General features: G+C 39.6%; 1 protein-coding gene across 2 annotated transcripts in view; it reads right to left on the bottom strand.

The window, feature by feature from the left end:
• Positions 1 to 2,419: 2,419 nt before the first annotated feature.
• ANKEF1 (ankyrin repeat and EF-hand domain containing 1) overlaps positions 2,420 to 12,547 on the bottom strand; it is a 24,254-nt gene continuing 14,126 nt past the window's right edge. Inside the window, exons 6-10 of one of the 2 annotated variants that reach the window (XM_059134017.1) lie at positions 8,820 to 9,642; positions 6,873 to 7,099; positions 5,069 to 5,232; positions 3,610 to 3,747; positions 2,420 to 2,764 (exon numbers count right to left, since the gene is read on the bottom strand). In XM_059134017.1, coding sequence (XP_058990000.1) covers positions 2,606 to 2,764; positions 3,610 to 3,747; positions 5,069 to 5,232; positions 6,873 to 7,099; positions 8,820 to 9,642 — 1,511 coding nt within the window. In that variant the 3' untranslated portion in view covers positions 2,420 to 2,605. The remainder of the gene's footprint in view (positions 2,765 to 3,609; positions 3,748 to 5,068; positions 5,233 to 6,872; positions 7,100 to 8,819; positions 9,643 to 12,547) is intronic. The other variant, XM_059134018.1, reaches the window with a different exon arrangement.

The following is a 12,547-nucleotide window of genomic DNA, read 5'->3' as shown; positions in this document are numbered from 1 at the left end:
TGTCTTTGGGGGCACCTGGGTGGCTCAGTGGGTTAAAGCCTCTGCCTTCAGCTCAGGTCATGATCCCAGGGCTCTCTGCTCCGCAGGGAACCTGCTTTCTCCCCTCTCTCTGCCTGCCTTTCTGCCTACTTGCGATTTCTCTCTCTCTGTCAAATAAATAAAATCTTAAAAAAATAAAAAAAAAATAAAAGAATGTCTTTGTTTTTTAGAGCTACGTACTAAAGTATTTAAGGTAAGGGACATCAGGTCTTCCACTGACACTCCAATAGTTCAGAAAAAAATTACACACACACATGCACACACATATATGAAGAGAGAGAGAAAGAAAGAAGCCATATGGTTAACATGTAGGTAATCTGGGCAAAGAATATTCAGGAATTCTTTGTAAAATTCTTGCAACTTTTCTGTACATTGGACATTAGCTCAAAACTTCAAAATGATTTAAAATAAACATATACACAAAACTCATACAACAAACAAAATTTAGTTCTCCAGGCTCCATAATATACAACTTGGAAAAAACTCCAGCTTGAGCTTGCCTCAGTGGAAAGCGGGCCTGGTTTGCTCCTGGCTCACTCATCCAGGCTCCTCCCCACTCACCATTAAAGGCTCTTCACAGGTGGAAAGTGGGGGAGGGATAGAGCAAGGGTTTTTGTCATATATGGCTGTCAGACTTGTAATTTGGTGTCGGTGCATTTTGCTAAGGCAATCCTAAAGTGAACTCTTTCTGTCAATGGGGCTTCTGTGCCCATTTTTGGAGCTCCTGCCCAGCACTCACTGCATTTCCTGGTGTGGGTGAGGCTTCCCCTCACTTTTTGCTCAGTAGTACACCTCCAGCGATGTTCAGTTTTATGTCTCAGTCTGGCTCGGTTACAGTACCCCGTTACTCAGTCAAACACTAGGTGTATGTGTTGTAGTGAAAGAGCCGTGTAGATGAAATTAACATCTACAACGGGTTGACTTGACACAAAGGAGATGGTCCTCTATAATCTGGGTGAGCCTAATCCTCTCAGTTGAAAGGCCTTAAGAGCAGAACTGAAGTTTCCCTGAGGAAGAAGAGATTCCTCTTGGGAATGGCAGGGACAGCTCTCATCTCCGAGTTTCCAGCGTTTCTAGCCTGGCCTTGCTGATGGCCTGCTCTGCCAGTCTCACAGTCATGTAAGTCAGCTTCTTGCAGTGAATCCCCTTCTCTCTCTCTCTCTCTCATCTATTTCTTTCTTTCTATCTATCTATCTATCTATCTATCTATCTATCTATATCTATCATCCTCTACCACATATCTATCTATACTACTGGTTCTATTTCTCTGGTAGAATCCTGACATATCTCTTTTCCAAGCATCAGGCTCCTGCCCTAAATCCCAATGGGCAATTGTAAGGTTTCATGGTGGGTCTTTTAAATTTTCCCCATCTCCTCCCCACTCCAACACCACCAATACACTTGCCATAAGAAAAAGTCACATATGATATCTGGTCATTCTTTATCATATATACATTTTTTTGGCATCTGTAAATTTTGCTCCAAGTTTCAGCCAGTGTATGAATACCACTTGGACTGTTTCTTAATTGCACAAGACCCTGGGGGCACATCGTCCTTGCTGGGGGAATGTTTATTTTATAGTAAACAGAAGATAAGGGAATGCGCTTTTAAAATTTTTGCTAGGGGGTGCTCAAAATCATAACTAGTGCTGTAGCTGTTATCTTAGTCTAGGTTCTTCCTGAAGCAACCTTGAGATAAGTGTTTAGGTATATGTATTTTGGAGGCGATATTGATAAAGACTTGCAGGCTTGGAAGAATGTGGGAGGACAGAGAAGGGAAGGTGGCCAGTGAAGGGTGTGTTATCAAATTACCACTGTGGACAATGTGATCTTAACCTCTTGGGGGAGCTTTAGCAATCAGTAGAAACGCCCATTTCCAAAGAGTTCAACCAGAGCTGTGAGGGAGCTGAGGTATTAATACATTGTATCTCTTCAGTCTCTGGCTGAGAGCTGCTTCCAGGAGGCCCTCATTCTCACGTACTTGGGCCCTACTACACCAGTCTAAGTGTTGGAGGTAGCCTTCCAACATCTGGAAGTGAGGCCTGCTTCAATCCCAAAGCAGAGGAGAAAGGGTTGGAGTGCTGGAAGCATCTACCAGAGGTAACTAATGTTTATCTGACCCAAGGTATCAGATACATACCAGTATCTAATGTATATGATGGGTATAAGAAACCAACTTCTTCCTCAACAGATTAAAACTACTTCTCTTCCCTACTATTAAATTATTTTCATCAATTTCCACTAGCATTATATCTTTAGTAAGCATAATGATGTACATCCTGTCAATTTTTTGACAATAATGTTATGTTTATAACCAAAATGCCACTTATTCCACTCATGCTTAAAGAAGATATTAGGGGGTTTCCCCAGAATATGTTATTTATTGCAAAATAAAATACACACTTTCTAGATAGTTCAGAATATTTATAGTTGTTAGACCAAAAACAAAGATTTGGTTACAAATTCTTAATTTGCAGATTGCTTTGACTTTGATGGAAATACCACCTTTCTCTGTAGTAGAATCCCTGGGCCTCGAAATGTTGACCCCAAGAAGTAATTGCTGTGATTTAGGTCTTGAGGGCGGCTTCCAAGGCTTTAGCTTTTTCTGTGATGTGCTTCTGAAAGGGCATCATGAAGTCCTCAAAGTCTACCTCGTAAGTGAACCTTTCTCGCCGCAACTCCCTTTTCCTGATCAGCTCTGCTGTTGTGGCTTCAGGACTCCAGATCTGAAATAAACCACGATATTCAGAGCCAGCATGAGTAGGAAAGCCAGCAAGCATGGCAGTATACAGACAACGCCCAGTATAGTTCATTCGAAACTATCAAATCTACTTCTAAATCTATTTTAACTTGTGTTTTCCTCTTACATGACACATCAATGGTTACATGGGTATTGTTGTTTCTGATGGTGACTATTTGGGCAGCTGGAATGCTTTTCAGTGACCTCTGATGATCCTCTGTTGTTCATGTCAAAACAGGGAAGTGCTGGGAGTTGAAAGATCACTGGGGTTTGCTACCTTTATGTCTAATAGGGAAGTCCTGAGAAAATGATTTTCATAGTAGAAAGAAAAGGAGGCTGGTGGTCTCTTATTCAGCATGCTTTGATGGGCATTGGCAAGACCCCTCTTGTACTTCAAAAATGCCTCCACCTCTCTAATTGTGGATGTTTTAGGCAGCTACTGAATAAATTCAGTGTTGCTTATATGAAACTCCCGAGTGAAATGGTAGAGTACAAAGGGGAAGGAAGGTTAGAGTCTGAGAGGCACCAAGAAAATGTACCTATAGCATTGGTGACCAAATGGCTATAGGGAATGGTGTTGACCAAAAGATAGTTTTTCAAGGAAAATTAAAATGTCAATATTGAAATAGTAACAGAGGAAACTAGATATTGGAAGCTGAACAAGTTGGACTTACTGAGTCAAAGCAGTAGGACCTGGCAAAAAGACAGCTTCAAATCATAACGATGAAAGATAATCTTTGGATATTTGTTTGGGTGCTCTGCATAAAAAGTATTTGGAAAATGATACTATGAGTTTATACCACGTTATGAAGTTCTTTCCAAAGTACTCACCCTCCGAGGAATAAATGTGATATCCACTTTCTTGGTATAACCACTGGTAATCAAAGAATTGAGATAAACCACATTATCCTTATGCATTTTCTTTTCCTCTGATACGGTTGGTATGGTGTAAACAGATAAAAGTGGTTCCTGGAAATGAAACAAAAGAAAAACCAACCTTATTAGTTGCAAAAACCCATATATACTTGCTAATATTATTTGCTGCTCTGTCTTACCCATATATACTTGCTAATATTATTTGCTGCTCTATGTCTTATGTCTTTCTCTAAGTCAAGAAAAAATAAAAATGTTACCATGCAAATTGTAATTTGAAATGAAACAGATTATTATTATAACTTTGAACAGGGAAAGATAATTAGTATGCCTTGTTTAACTCTACTTAATTAGTAGTATCAGAGACAGAGCATACAAGTCTTCAGAATGTCCATCCTTGACCTAGGGCCATTGATTAATTAGAAGAATTAAATTATCCTACTAAAAAGATAATGTTGTATGTAGTAGAAACTTAGCCAACTGGTCTTCCTTAACCTCTGGCCCCCACCCCCTTACTCTTGTCTTCCATGTTTATTACTCTCTATTGTTTATTGTCTTTCATGTTTGTCACAATCCTTTAACCCTCTCCACTTCTTTCCTCCCATGTTTCTTCAACATTTTCCAATTTGATAACATTAGAGCCTTTCCTTTTTGAATTTCATCCTGGTTTTATGTCTGCCAAGAATCTCTAGGGATCCTCTTGCTTCCCTAAAAGAAACTTCTAGCTTAGAAATACACTCGGGCTTCCCTGCTAATGACAAAGTCTTATTCTCTCCACAACCTGCCGGGCAAAAACCTCAACCTTTTGCCCCTCATTCCAGATTACCAGAAACAATCACCTTGTCACCTTTAGAACTTTCTGGAGTCATTCCAAGTGGCATATCCAAGTCCCAAGTGGCTTGATATCCCCAGGGCTCAGTGATAGTCATTAAAATTCAAATTTGAATTTGAATTAAAATTAAAATTCAATTAAAATTCCTTAGAAGGAGGTAAGGTGGGAAATGAAAGATTATGAGACAAGAATGAAGGCAAACCATGGTTTGCCTTCATTCCTCTTACCCTTCTTGTCTGAGCCATCTCATCAAATATGTATGACTTAGAACCAAATATATACGTATCCAACCCCAGTTCTTTTTTCAACATTCTAATTATATTGGGCTGAGCCAACTTGGTTTTTAATGTGGATTCTGTCTGCAATGAGCACAGTTTAGACTTTTCAGTAGTAGGAATTTCTTTGCTAGGTATTTTTTTTAGTGTTGCTTAATAGTGATGAAAATAGGGCTTGTATATTATTTTATCCATGTTGTGTAACAATATATAATATTGTATTGTAACAATATGTAAATAGAAACCCTGCCCTACCTCCAGTAAGTTTTTAAGTTCCAGTTACTAGTGGGTAGTCAATCACTTTACTTACCTCCTCTTTCTTAACCTCAGGGCCTTCAGTCTTCACTTTAGGAGGGGGCTTGCCTTTCAGTTTTTGACTTTCTGCTGGTTTTGGCAAGTTATCCAGCTTTTCTTGAATCAAACTAATTATTCTATAGTCAGCATACGCCTTTGCAACATCCATGGCAGTATGTCCTGCTCAAGACATAAATTCAGAGTTGTAATAAACAGACTGATAAGAAACAATGCAGAAAACCCTCAGCGCACCAGCCCTCAGCATGTGACAGTAAGTGTGATTACTACAGCCAGTGGTTATATGTAAGGTCACAGAGCCAGATCAGATACCCTCTACGGTGGGTTCAACTCTGAAATCTCATAATGTAAAGTGCCATTTACTGGTAACACATTTTCTTGTTAGTTTTTCTGAGCATGTTTCTTAAGAAGTGGATAGGAAATATTGGTAGAATATATACGTTTGAGTATTTGACTGATGGCTCTCTTCCCACCTCGCACATATTTCCTTTCATGTGACAATTTTACATTATCCTCCCCTTTCCTTTATGCAAGGAGGTATAATCAAAAAGGCTTGGGGAGGGGCGCCTGGGTGGCTCAGTGGGTTGAGCCGCTGCCTTAGGCTCAGGTCATGATCTCGGGGTCCTGGGATCGAGTCCCACATCGGGTTCTCTGCTCAGCAGGGGGCCTGCTTCCCTTCCTCTCTCTCTGCCTGCTTCTCTGCCTACTTGTGATCTCTCTCTGTCAAATAAATAAATAAAATCTTTAAAAAAAAAAAAAAAGGCCTGAGGAAGCTGGTGTCACAGTGCTCTATGCAGATAATTGGGTATTATGACACCTGTAATATCCTCAGGCAGGCCTGGAACAATACTACCAGTGACCCAGGGGAAGCCTGAAGCAGCCAGAAAAGTTGGTGCTCTCCCCAGTCAAAAGGAAACAATGGGTTCCATTGTAAAAAAATGACACCTCCAATCAATGAGGTCAAACACTTACTCAAATGCTATTTTTCAGGTTATATTTTTATGACATACGACGGGCCCCTCCCATTTATTTCCTAGAGAGAACCTCTAACTCAGGAATTATTATTTTTTTCAGCTTTAGAAAGAATCCAACTTCTATAGCCTTTAAAATTATTCCACTTCTTAGGGACGTGGTAGTTATGACAGTTCATAACCCACAGTATACTCTGAAAACTGGTACAATCCCACAAAGCAATGCTTCCTGGGCCATGGTGAAATAACAAGAAATCAAGAGTGAGCATTTACAGGGAGCCTGGGTGGTTCAGTGGGTTAAATCCTCTGCCTTCGGCTCAGGTCATGATCCCAGGGTCCTGAGATTGAGCCCCCGCACTGGGCTCTCTGCTCAGCAGGGAGCCTGCTTCCTCCTCTTTCTCTGCCTGCCTCTCTGCCTATTTGTGATCTCTGTCTGTCGAATAAATACATGAAAAAAAAAAAAGTTTTAAAAAAAGAGTGAGCATTTAGAAATTTTTGGATGGATTTGATAGAACTTTCCATCACTTCAATCTAGTGATTAAAAAAAAATACTTGTATTTTATTTCCCCACTTCATTTTCTAGTAAATCACTTTTTGCTATATTTACAAAAGTATCCATCCATGACTGATTGCAAACATAAAGAACTGGTCCTTTCACACCCGTGATTTGAGAGGCACTGTGTATAAAACCAACTTCCCGAACATTCAACTTGGGCTTGCGACTGCGGTAGCGACTCGCCGGGAAATGTGATCTTACAAGAGAATCAGACGGGAATCTAACATAAATTCTCCCCTTCTGACCCTAAACACCGATCACGTGCACACACACACCTTTTCTATTTTCCAGCTGGAATTTAGCGCCGATATCAAGGAGGTACTTGACGGTATCCAGTCGACAGCTCTCAATGGCTCTAGACAAAGGAGTGGAGTTGTTGATGGAGACGGCATCGATCGCCGCTCCAGCTTGAACAAGAAGCTCGACGATGTCTTGTTGGCCTGCGTGGCATGCAAAATGAAGCGGAGTCCACAGGAAATTATCTGTTGCATTAACGTTAGCCCTATAAAATAAGATAGATGCATAAGCTGAAAATGGGGGTTGTTCCAAATGCCAGAGCCTGGAAATGCAAAGCAAGATTTCATATTAGTGTTACCAAGTTGTTCAAATGTGAGCCAGGGAAGCTCCGAGTAAAGTTAAACTCCATTCCAAATTTTTCTTGACTCGTGTTCTGCATTATCCGACAGTCTTAATTTCTTTGCATATATATGTACATTTTGTTTAGCTTTAAAAGACACTTAGTTAGATCCCAGGGGTTACACTTTTTGCAAAGGTTAACATTAAGGAAAATTGTATAAATAGATTTAATGAAGGTTAAAGCTGATAAAAAGTTTAAAAAGTCCTGTTATTTCATTTTGTAGCCACTTTCTCTACATGTTATAGATTTTTAAATGCACCTTCATTATTAAAATTCTAAGCATGAAAATTTATTATTTTAAATTTTAGTCCTTTTTATTTTTTTAAGATTTTATTTATTTATTTGACACAGAGAGAGAGAGAGCACAAGCAAGCAGAGTGGCAGGCAGAGGGGGAGAGAGAAGCAGGCTTTCTGCTGAGCAAGGATTCCCATGCGGGGCTCAATCCCAGGACCCTGGAATTATGACCTGAGCCAAAGGCAGCTGCTTAACCAACTGAGCCACCCAGGTGCCCCAAATGTTAGTCCTTTTTAAGATTTCACTGTCCAAAAGTTCAAATTCTCATTAATTGCTTTATAGTCCCTCTTGATAATATACAAATCTGAATGCTTTTTTGACCTTGACCATTATAGTAATAATAATAATACCCTTTTATGAAATATGGAATTGCTTTGCTAATAAGTGCTTTACATATTTTAATTCATTTAATCTTCAAAGAAATCTGCAAGCTGAGACTTATTAGAGCCCTTATTATAAAAATGAGAAAAGGGAACACAAAAAATAAACTTATGCTGGGTCATTCAGCTCTGGTAAAAGAAGGAATTAAACCTAAGTAGTTGCTTTAGAAGTTCACTAAAAATGTCATGCCCGGTTATCTTAAAAGATATTTATAAATGAACCAAGGAAAAGATTGCTGCTTCTGGGGGAGGGAAAGAGACATGCCCTTTGTCATCATGACCACTGACCTGCTTGTTTGAATTTGTTAGGATCCCCACACAGGAGACAGATTAAAAAGCAATGGGTAAAATGAATATGTTCTAGAGATCTACTGTGTAATATTGTGATTATAGTTAACACTGTACTTTACTGTACACTTATAATCTATTAAGAGGGTACATCATGTTATCTGTTCCTATCACAATTAAAAAAAAAAAAAAAACCTTCACAGACCTGTACCCCTGAAACAAAAAAACAAAAAGCAAAAATAAAAAAAAAAACTACTAAAAAAACACCTCTTTTGCTGGGCTCCCTGCTTAGCAGGGAGTCTGCTTCTCCCTCTACCCTTCCCCCTTGCTCATCATCTGTCTCTCAGATAAAAAAATAAAATCTTTTTAAAAATAGTTCAAAAAAATTCTTTCATTAATTTAAAATAAAATAAAAAGCGACTCCACCCCACATAGATAAATCTCTAGGTAAAGCAACTTCATTCCTCGTTGTCATTGGCAAGCCATCTTTCTGTGCATCCATTCCGAGATTCCCATTAACCCACTTTCCCATACACGATCTGTCTGTTATCTAGATGTCAGGAATGAAGCACTTTGTCCTAAAATTCTGGAGTTGAATGGGAGCCGAACCAAGAAAACATACCCTTTGTCAAGAAGAAACTTGACGGCATCTATGTTTCCAGTGGCACACGCGGTCATCAGTGGCGTTTTGTAATAATTATCCTTCATATCCACAGGGATTCCTGATTCAAACGCCTTTTTCAGAGACGCCAGGTCTCCTGCCTTGGTGATGAAATTAATATTTGAAAATACCTTCGGTGGGTCATCAATGTACCAAGCAGAGTCATCCTGAATGGGATGTTCTGGTGGCCGGTCTCGGTTAAACCGACTGCTGTCTGTTACATTCTTATAGGTTTCAATCATGTAATAGGGCGGCCCGCCATCGGCCCAGTGGGGAAACACGTGGTCAGGAATAATGCAGATTGGCAGAGGTAAGACAAACTTGCCTTTCTTTGGCTTTTTGGCCATTCCTTTTTTCTTCTTCTTAGTCCCATAGGATCCCAAGACGTAAGACTTACTCAAGTACTTGGTTCCTTTAAAGAAATCATTAATGTTGACCCCAGCTCCCCGCACTTTTTCGTGATACTGAGCTATGGTAGCCAGCTGTTCTGAGGTCACGTATTCTTGCCTCTCCTCCAGCGTCAACACGAAGTCCTCTTTGCTGACTGTCCCGTCGCCTCTGTCCACAAACGAAAATGCTTCCCGAAGGAACGTCTCATGCTCCAGCGACCAATCGTGAAGTCTCAGGGCCCAGAGTGGATTTGGATTTTTGGCTCCTGGCCTTGCCAGTTTATTGGCGGTTCTCTCTGCCCGCCGTATTTCTTTGCTTGCTGCTTTGAAGCCGCCTTCTTTGGCCACAGTCCTGGGCGTTTTATGATCCAAGTTCTTCCATTTCAGGTCACATCCTAAAACATGAAGCATCATCATTATGAAATAGTGCCTAGGCATCTGCCTAGCTCTGCAGAAGACATTCGTGCAACCCTTATGTGTAGTTCCAGTTACTGGTCAGAAGTTTATCCCTAAATTATTTGTATAGAGTGATGAGAACATTTAGCTCTTATAATCACAAAATTAAACTGAATATTTTTTTTTCTGGGAGTTTTACTTTGGTGAATTCTGAGGGAAATATGTTTCCAATTTACGTTCTCTGCCCACTAAAGGATTAAGACATGAATCCCTACAGACACTTGAAACAAATTTCATATTGGGATACTTGCTCAGGAGACTTCCTGCCCAACAGGAAAAGAATAAGGATGGCATTTGAATTTGGAAAGAAGCTGGATTCAGACAGCTTATGAGACCCTTAGGAACTCAGAATGCTGAACACTTGCTTCTGTCGGAATGATTACGACTGCAAATCTGCATACCATCTTAAACTGTATTTATGTGTATTCTCCATGCAATCAATGTAATTTATATCAATCTGCTTTTTGTGATGATAGGTCATGTGAACAACCTGACAGAGAACCAAGTCATTTGTTGATCAAACCTGAAAGGATTCCAGCATTATAGTTATGCAAATTGTGCTTGAATATTCATTTGCCTTCTTGGACCTTTCCTTAAAATGATTACACCAATATTATATCTAAGTATTCCTGAAATAAATAAACTTCTCCGAGTGCACTGGGGAGTCTACTTAGTGTCCCTAGAAAAGGCTGTGCTGTCTCTAAGTGTCTTGAGACATTAAAAATCCATTGCATATATAAGTAAATCTGATGATGAAGCAGCTCTTGCTACTGTTCTGAATCTAGAAGGCTCTTTTCTTGCTTTGTCAATATCACATAATCAAAAAGATTGCTACTCAATCAGTATGTCTAGCAACCAAGTTGTATAGGCAACAGCATGCCCCTCCAATACTTTATAGTTTCTTTCCTTGACAAAAAGAAAATGAGGGGGTGCCTGGATGGCTCAGTGGGTTAAGCCTCTGCCTACGGCTCAGGTCATGACCTCAGGGTCCTAGGATCGAGCCCTGCATCGGGCTCTCCTCTGCTCAGTGAGGAGCCTGTTTCCCCTTCTCTCTGCCTACTTCTCTGCCTACTTGTGATTTCTCTCTTTCAAATAAATAAATAAAATCTTAAAAAAAAAAAGAAAGAAAGAAAGAAAGAGAAAATGAATGCCCGGTGCTTTTAAGATTAATACCTCCTTTGGCATTGTTAGAACTTAAAAATTTCATTCTTAGACTCATAATTTTACTAGTGGTCGAAGAACTCAGGAAAAGTATTACAACAATGAGAATTCTAAAATGTCCATATTGAACAGTTTTAAGAGCAGTGATTTATTGAAAAGGGGACCTGAGACTGCTCTCAATAGCATAATTCCAGAGCAATTTTAAGAATGCTGTTTTTACTTTGCTTTTTTGCTGATTCAGGGTGTCTGGGTGTTTATCTACCATCTCCCAAGCCAGTCCTTCTATATTCACCCACAAGGATCAAAGGACTTTAAAGTGGTTTTATCATGTCTCCTTCTGCTCTTAGTTTCCTCCTAGTTAGAAACCTTTTTGTGGGGGAAAAAAGACTCCAACATCCCAGCTTAATTATCTGAAGGCCTTTTTCTTCTCCTTTTGCCTTGGGACTTTTGGTAAAAGCAAAGATCCATTCATTCTCTTTGTGATGTATGATCTGCGGTCCAGGGTACGCAGTTTACAGCTGGTATGTGCCGCAGAGCACCAGCCACCAAAGGCCCAAGAGAAAGAGAAGCCTCATGGGGTGCTTCCCTAGAACTGCTCCAAACTCCCGGCAGCTGCCCTGCATTAGGTACTCACACTGCTTACAAACCTTGTAAACTGCTCCAGCAACAGGACCAGGGGCAAGGGAGGAGAACATTAAAGAAGAGAGTTTAATGTATCAAAGGTATCCAGCCTTCGAAGTTAAGTGCAGAAGACACTAAACCCAGGGAGTTCACTCAGAAATGAGCATTTCTTGGCTAATGCACTGTCTGTTGCTGCTCTGATTGCCTTAGATCGAAGACTCGAAAGCTGGACGTGTAACTGCTCCCACTTCCGCTATGGAACTGGAACCCCTACCTGAGATCCAGGGAAGTGGTTGTACTTCGAAACATGCTACAGAATTTAGAATATTTCAGACTAATTAATTAAAAAAAAAAAAAAAAAGAATGCTTTTAGACCCGTTTCAGAAACACGGTCTAAGCTCATGACTCTGCCAGGAGGGTAATACTTTTCGGCATCATTGGGCAAGCTCTGACCAAATGTGCTTCTCAATTTGCTTTTTGTGACTTTCTCCCAAGAGTACATAAATGACAGAGTAAATGTCTGGTGATGTTGTCCCAATAATAAAGTGGTCAACGTGTTAGAGTTGTAGAAGCTTGTCTTAATCTGGGCAGATCCATAGTTTTTAGAAATATACAGTTTTAAAAATGTCAGAATAAATTGCTGCTAGTGACAAATTTTAAAACAAGACTGATGAGACAATTAATGGGGGCATTTGATGTATATTGAATTTGATATATTTTCCTTTATTTGTTAAGTGTTTATTATTTGGGGGGATAGGGTAAGAGTACAAGCTTGTATAAGTTCATAAAAAGTAAAAGTGAATCAGTTACTATACTATTAGTTTTACAGGCACATTAGTCTTATTTATATTAGTGGTCACAATGCAGGAACTCTAGGTCCCAGAGACTTCTAAAATTCTCCGCTCTATTTAAAGTTGTAGAACAGACACTAAGTTTTTGCCTATTTCTTAAACTGGAAAAAAAACATACTACCATAAAATTCAGCATAACACAGTTCCAGATCTGATAAAGAGTTAGAATTTTTTTTTATTTTTTATTTATTTTTTTAAAAGATTTTATTTA

Source organism: Mustela lutreola, chromosome 9 (genome assembly GCF_030435805.1).
Source record: "Mustela lutreola isolate mMusLut2 chromosome 9, mMusLut2.pri, whole genome shotgun sequence".
Taxonomy (NCBI): Eukaryota; Metazoa; Chordata; class Mammalia; order Carnivora; family Mustelidae; genus Mustela; species Mustela lutreola.
Note: the sequence above shows the minus strand (reverse complement) of the source record. Positions and strands in the feature narration are given on the sequence as shown.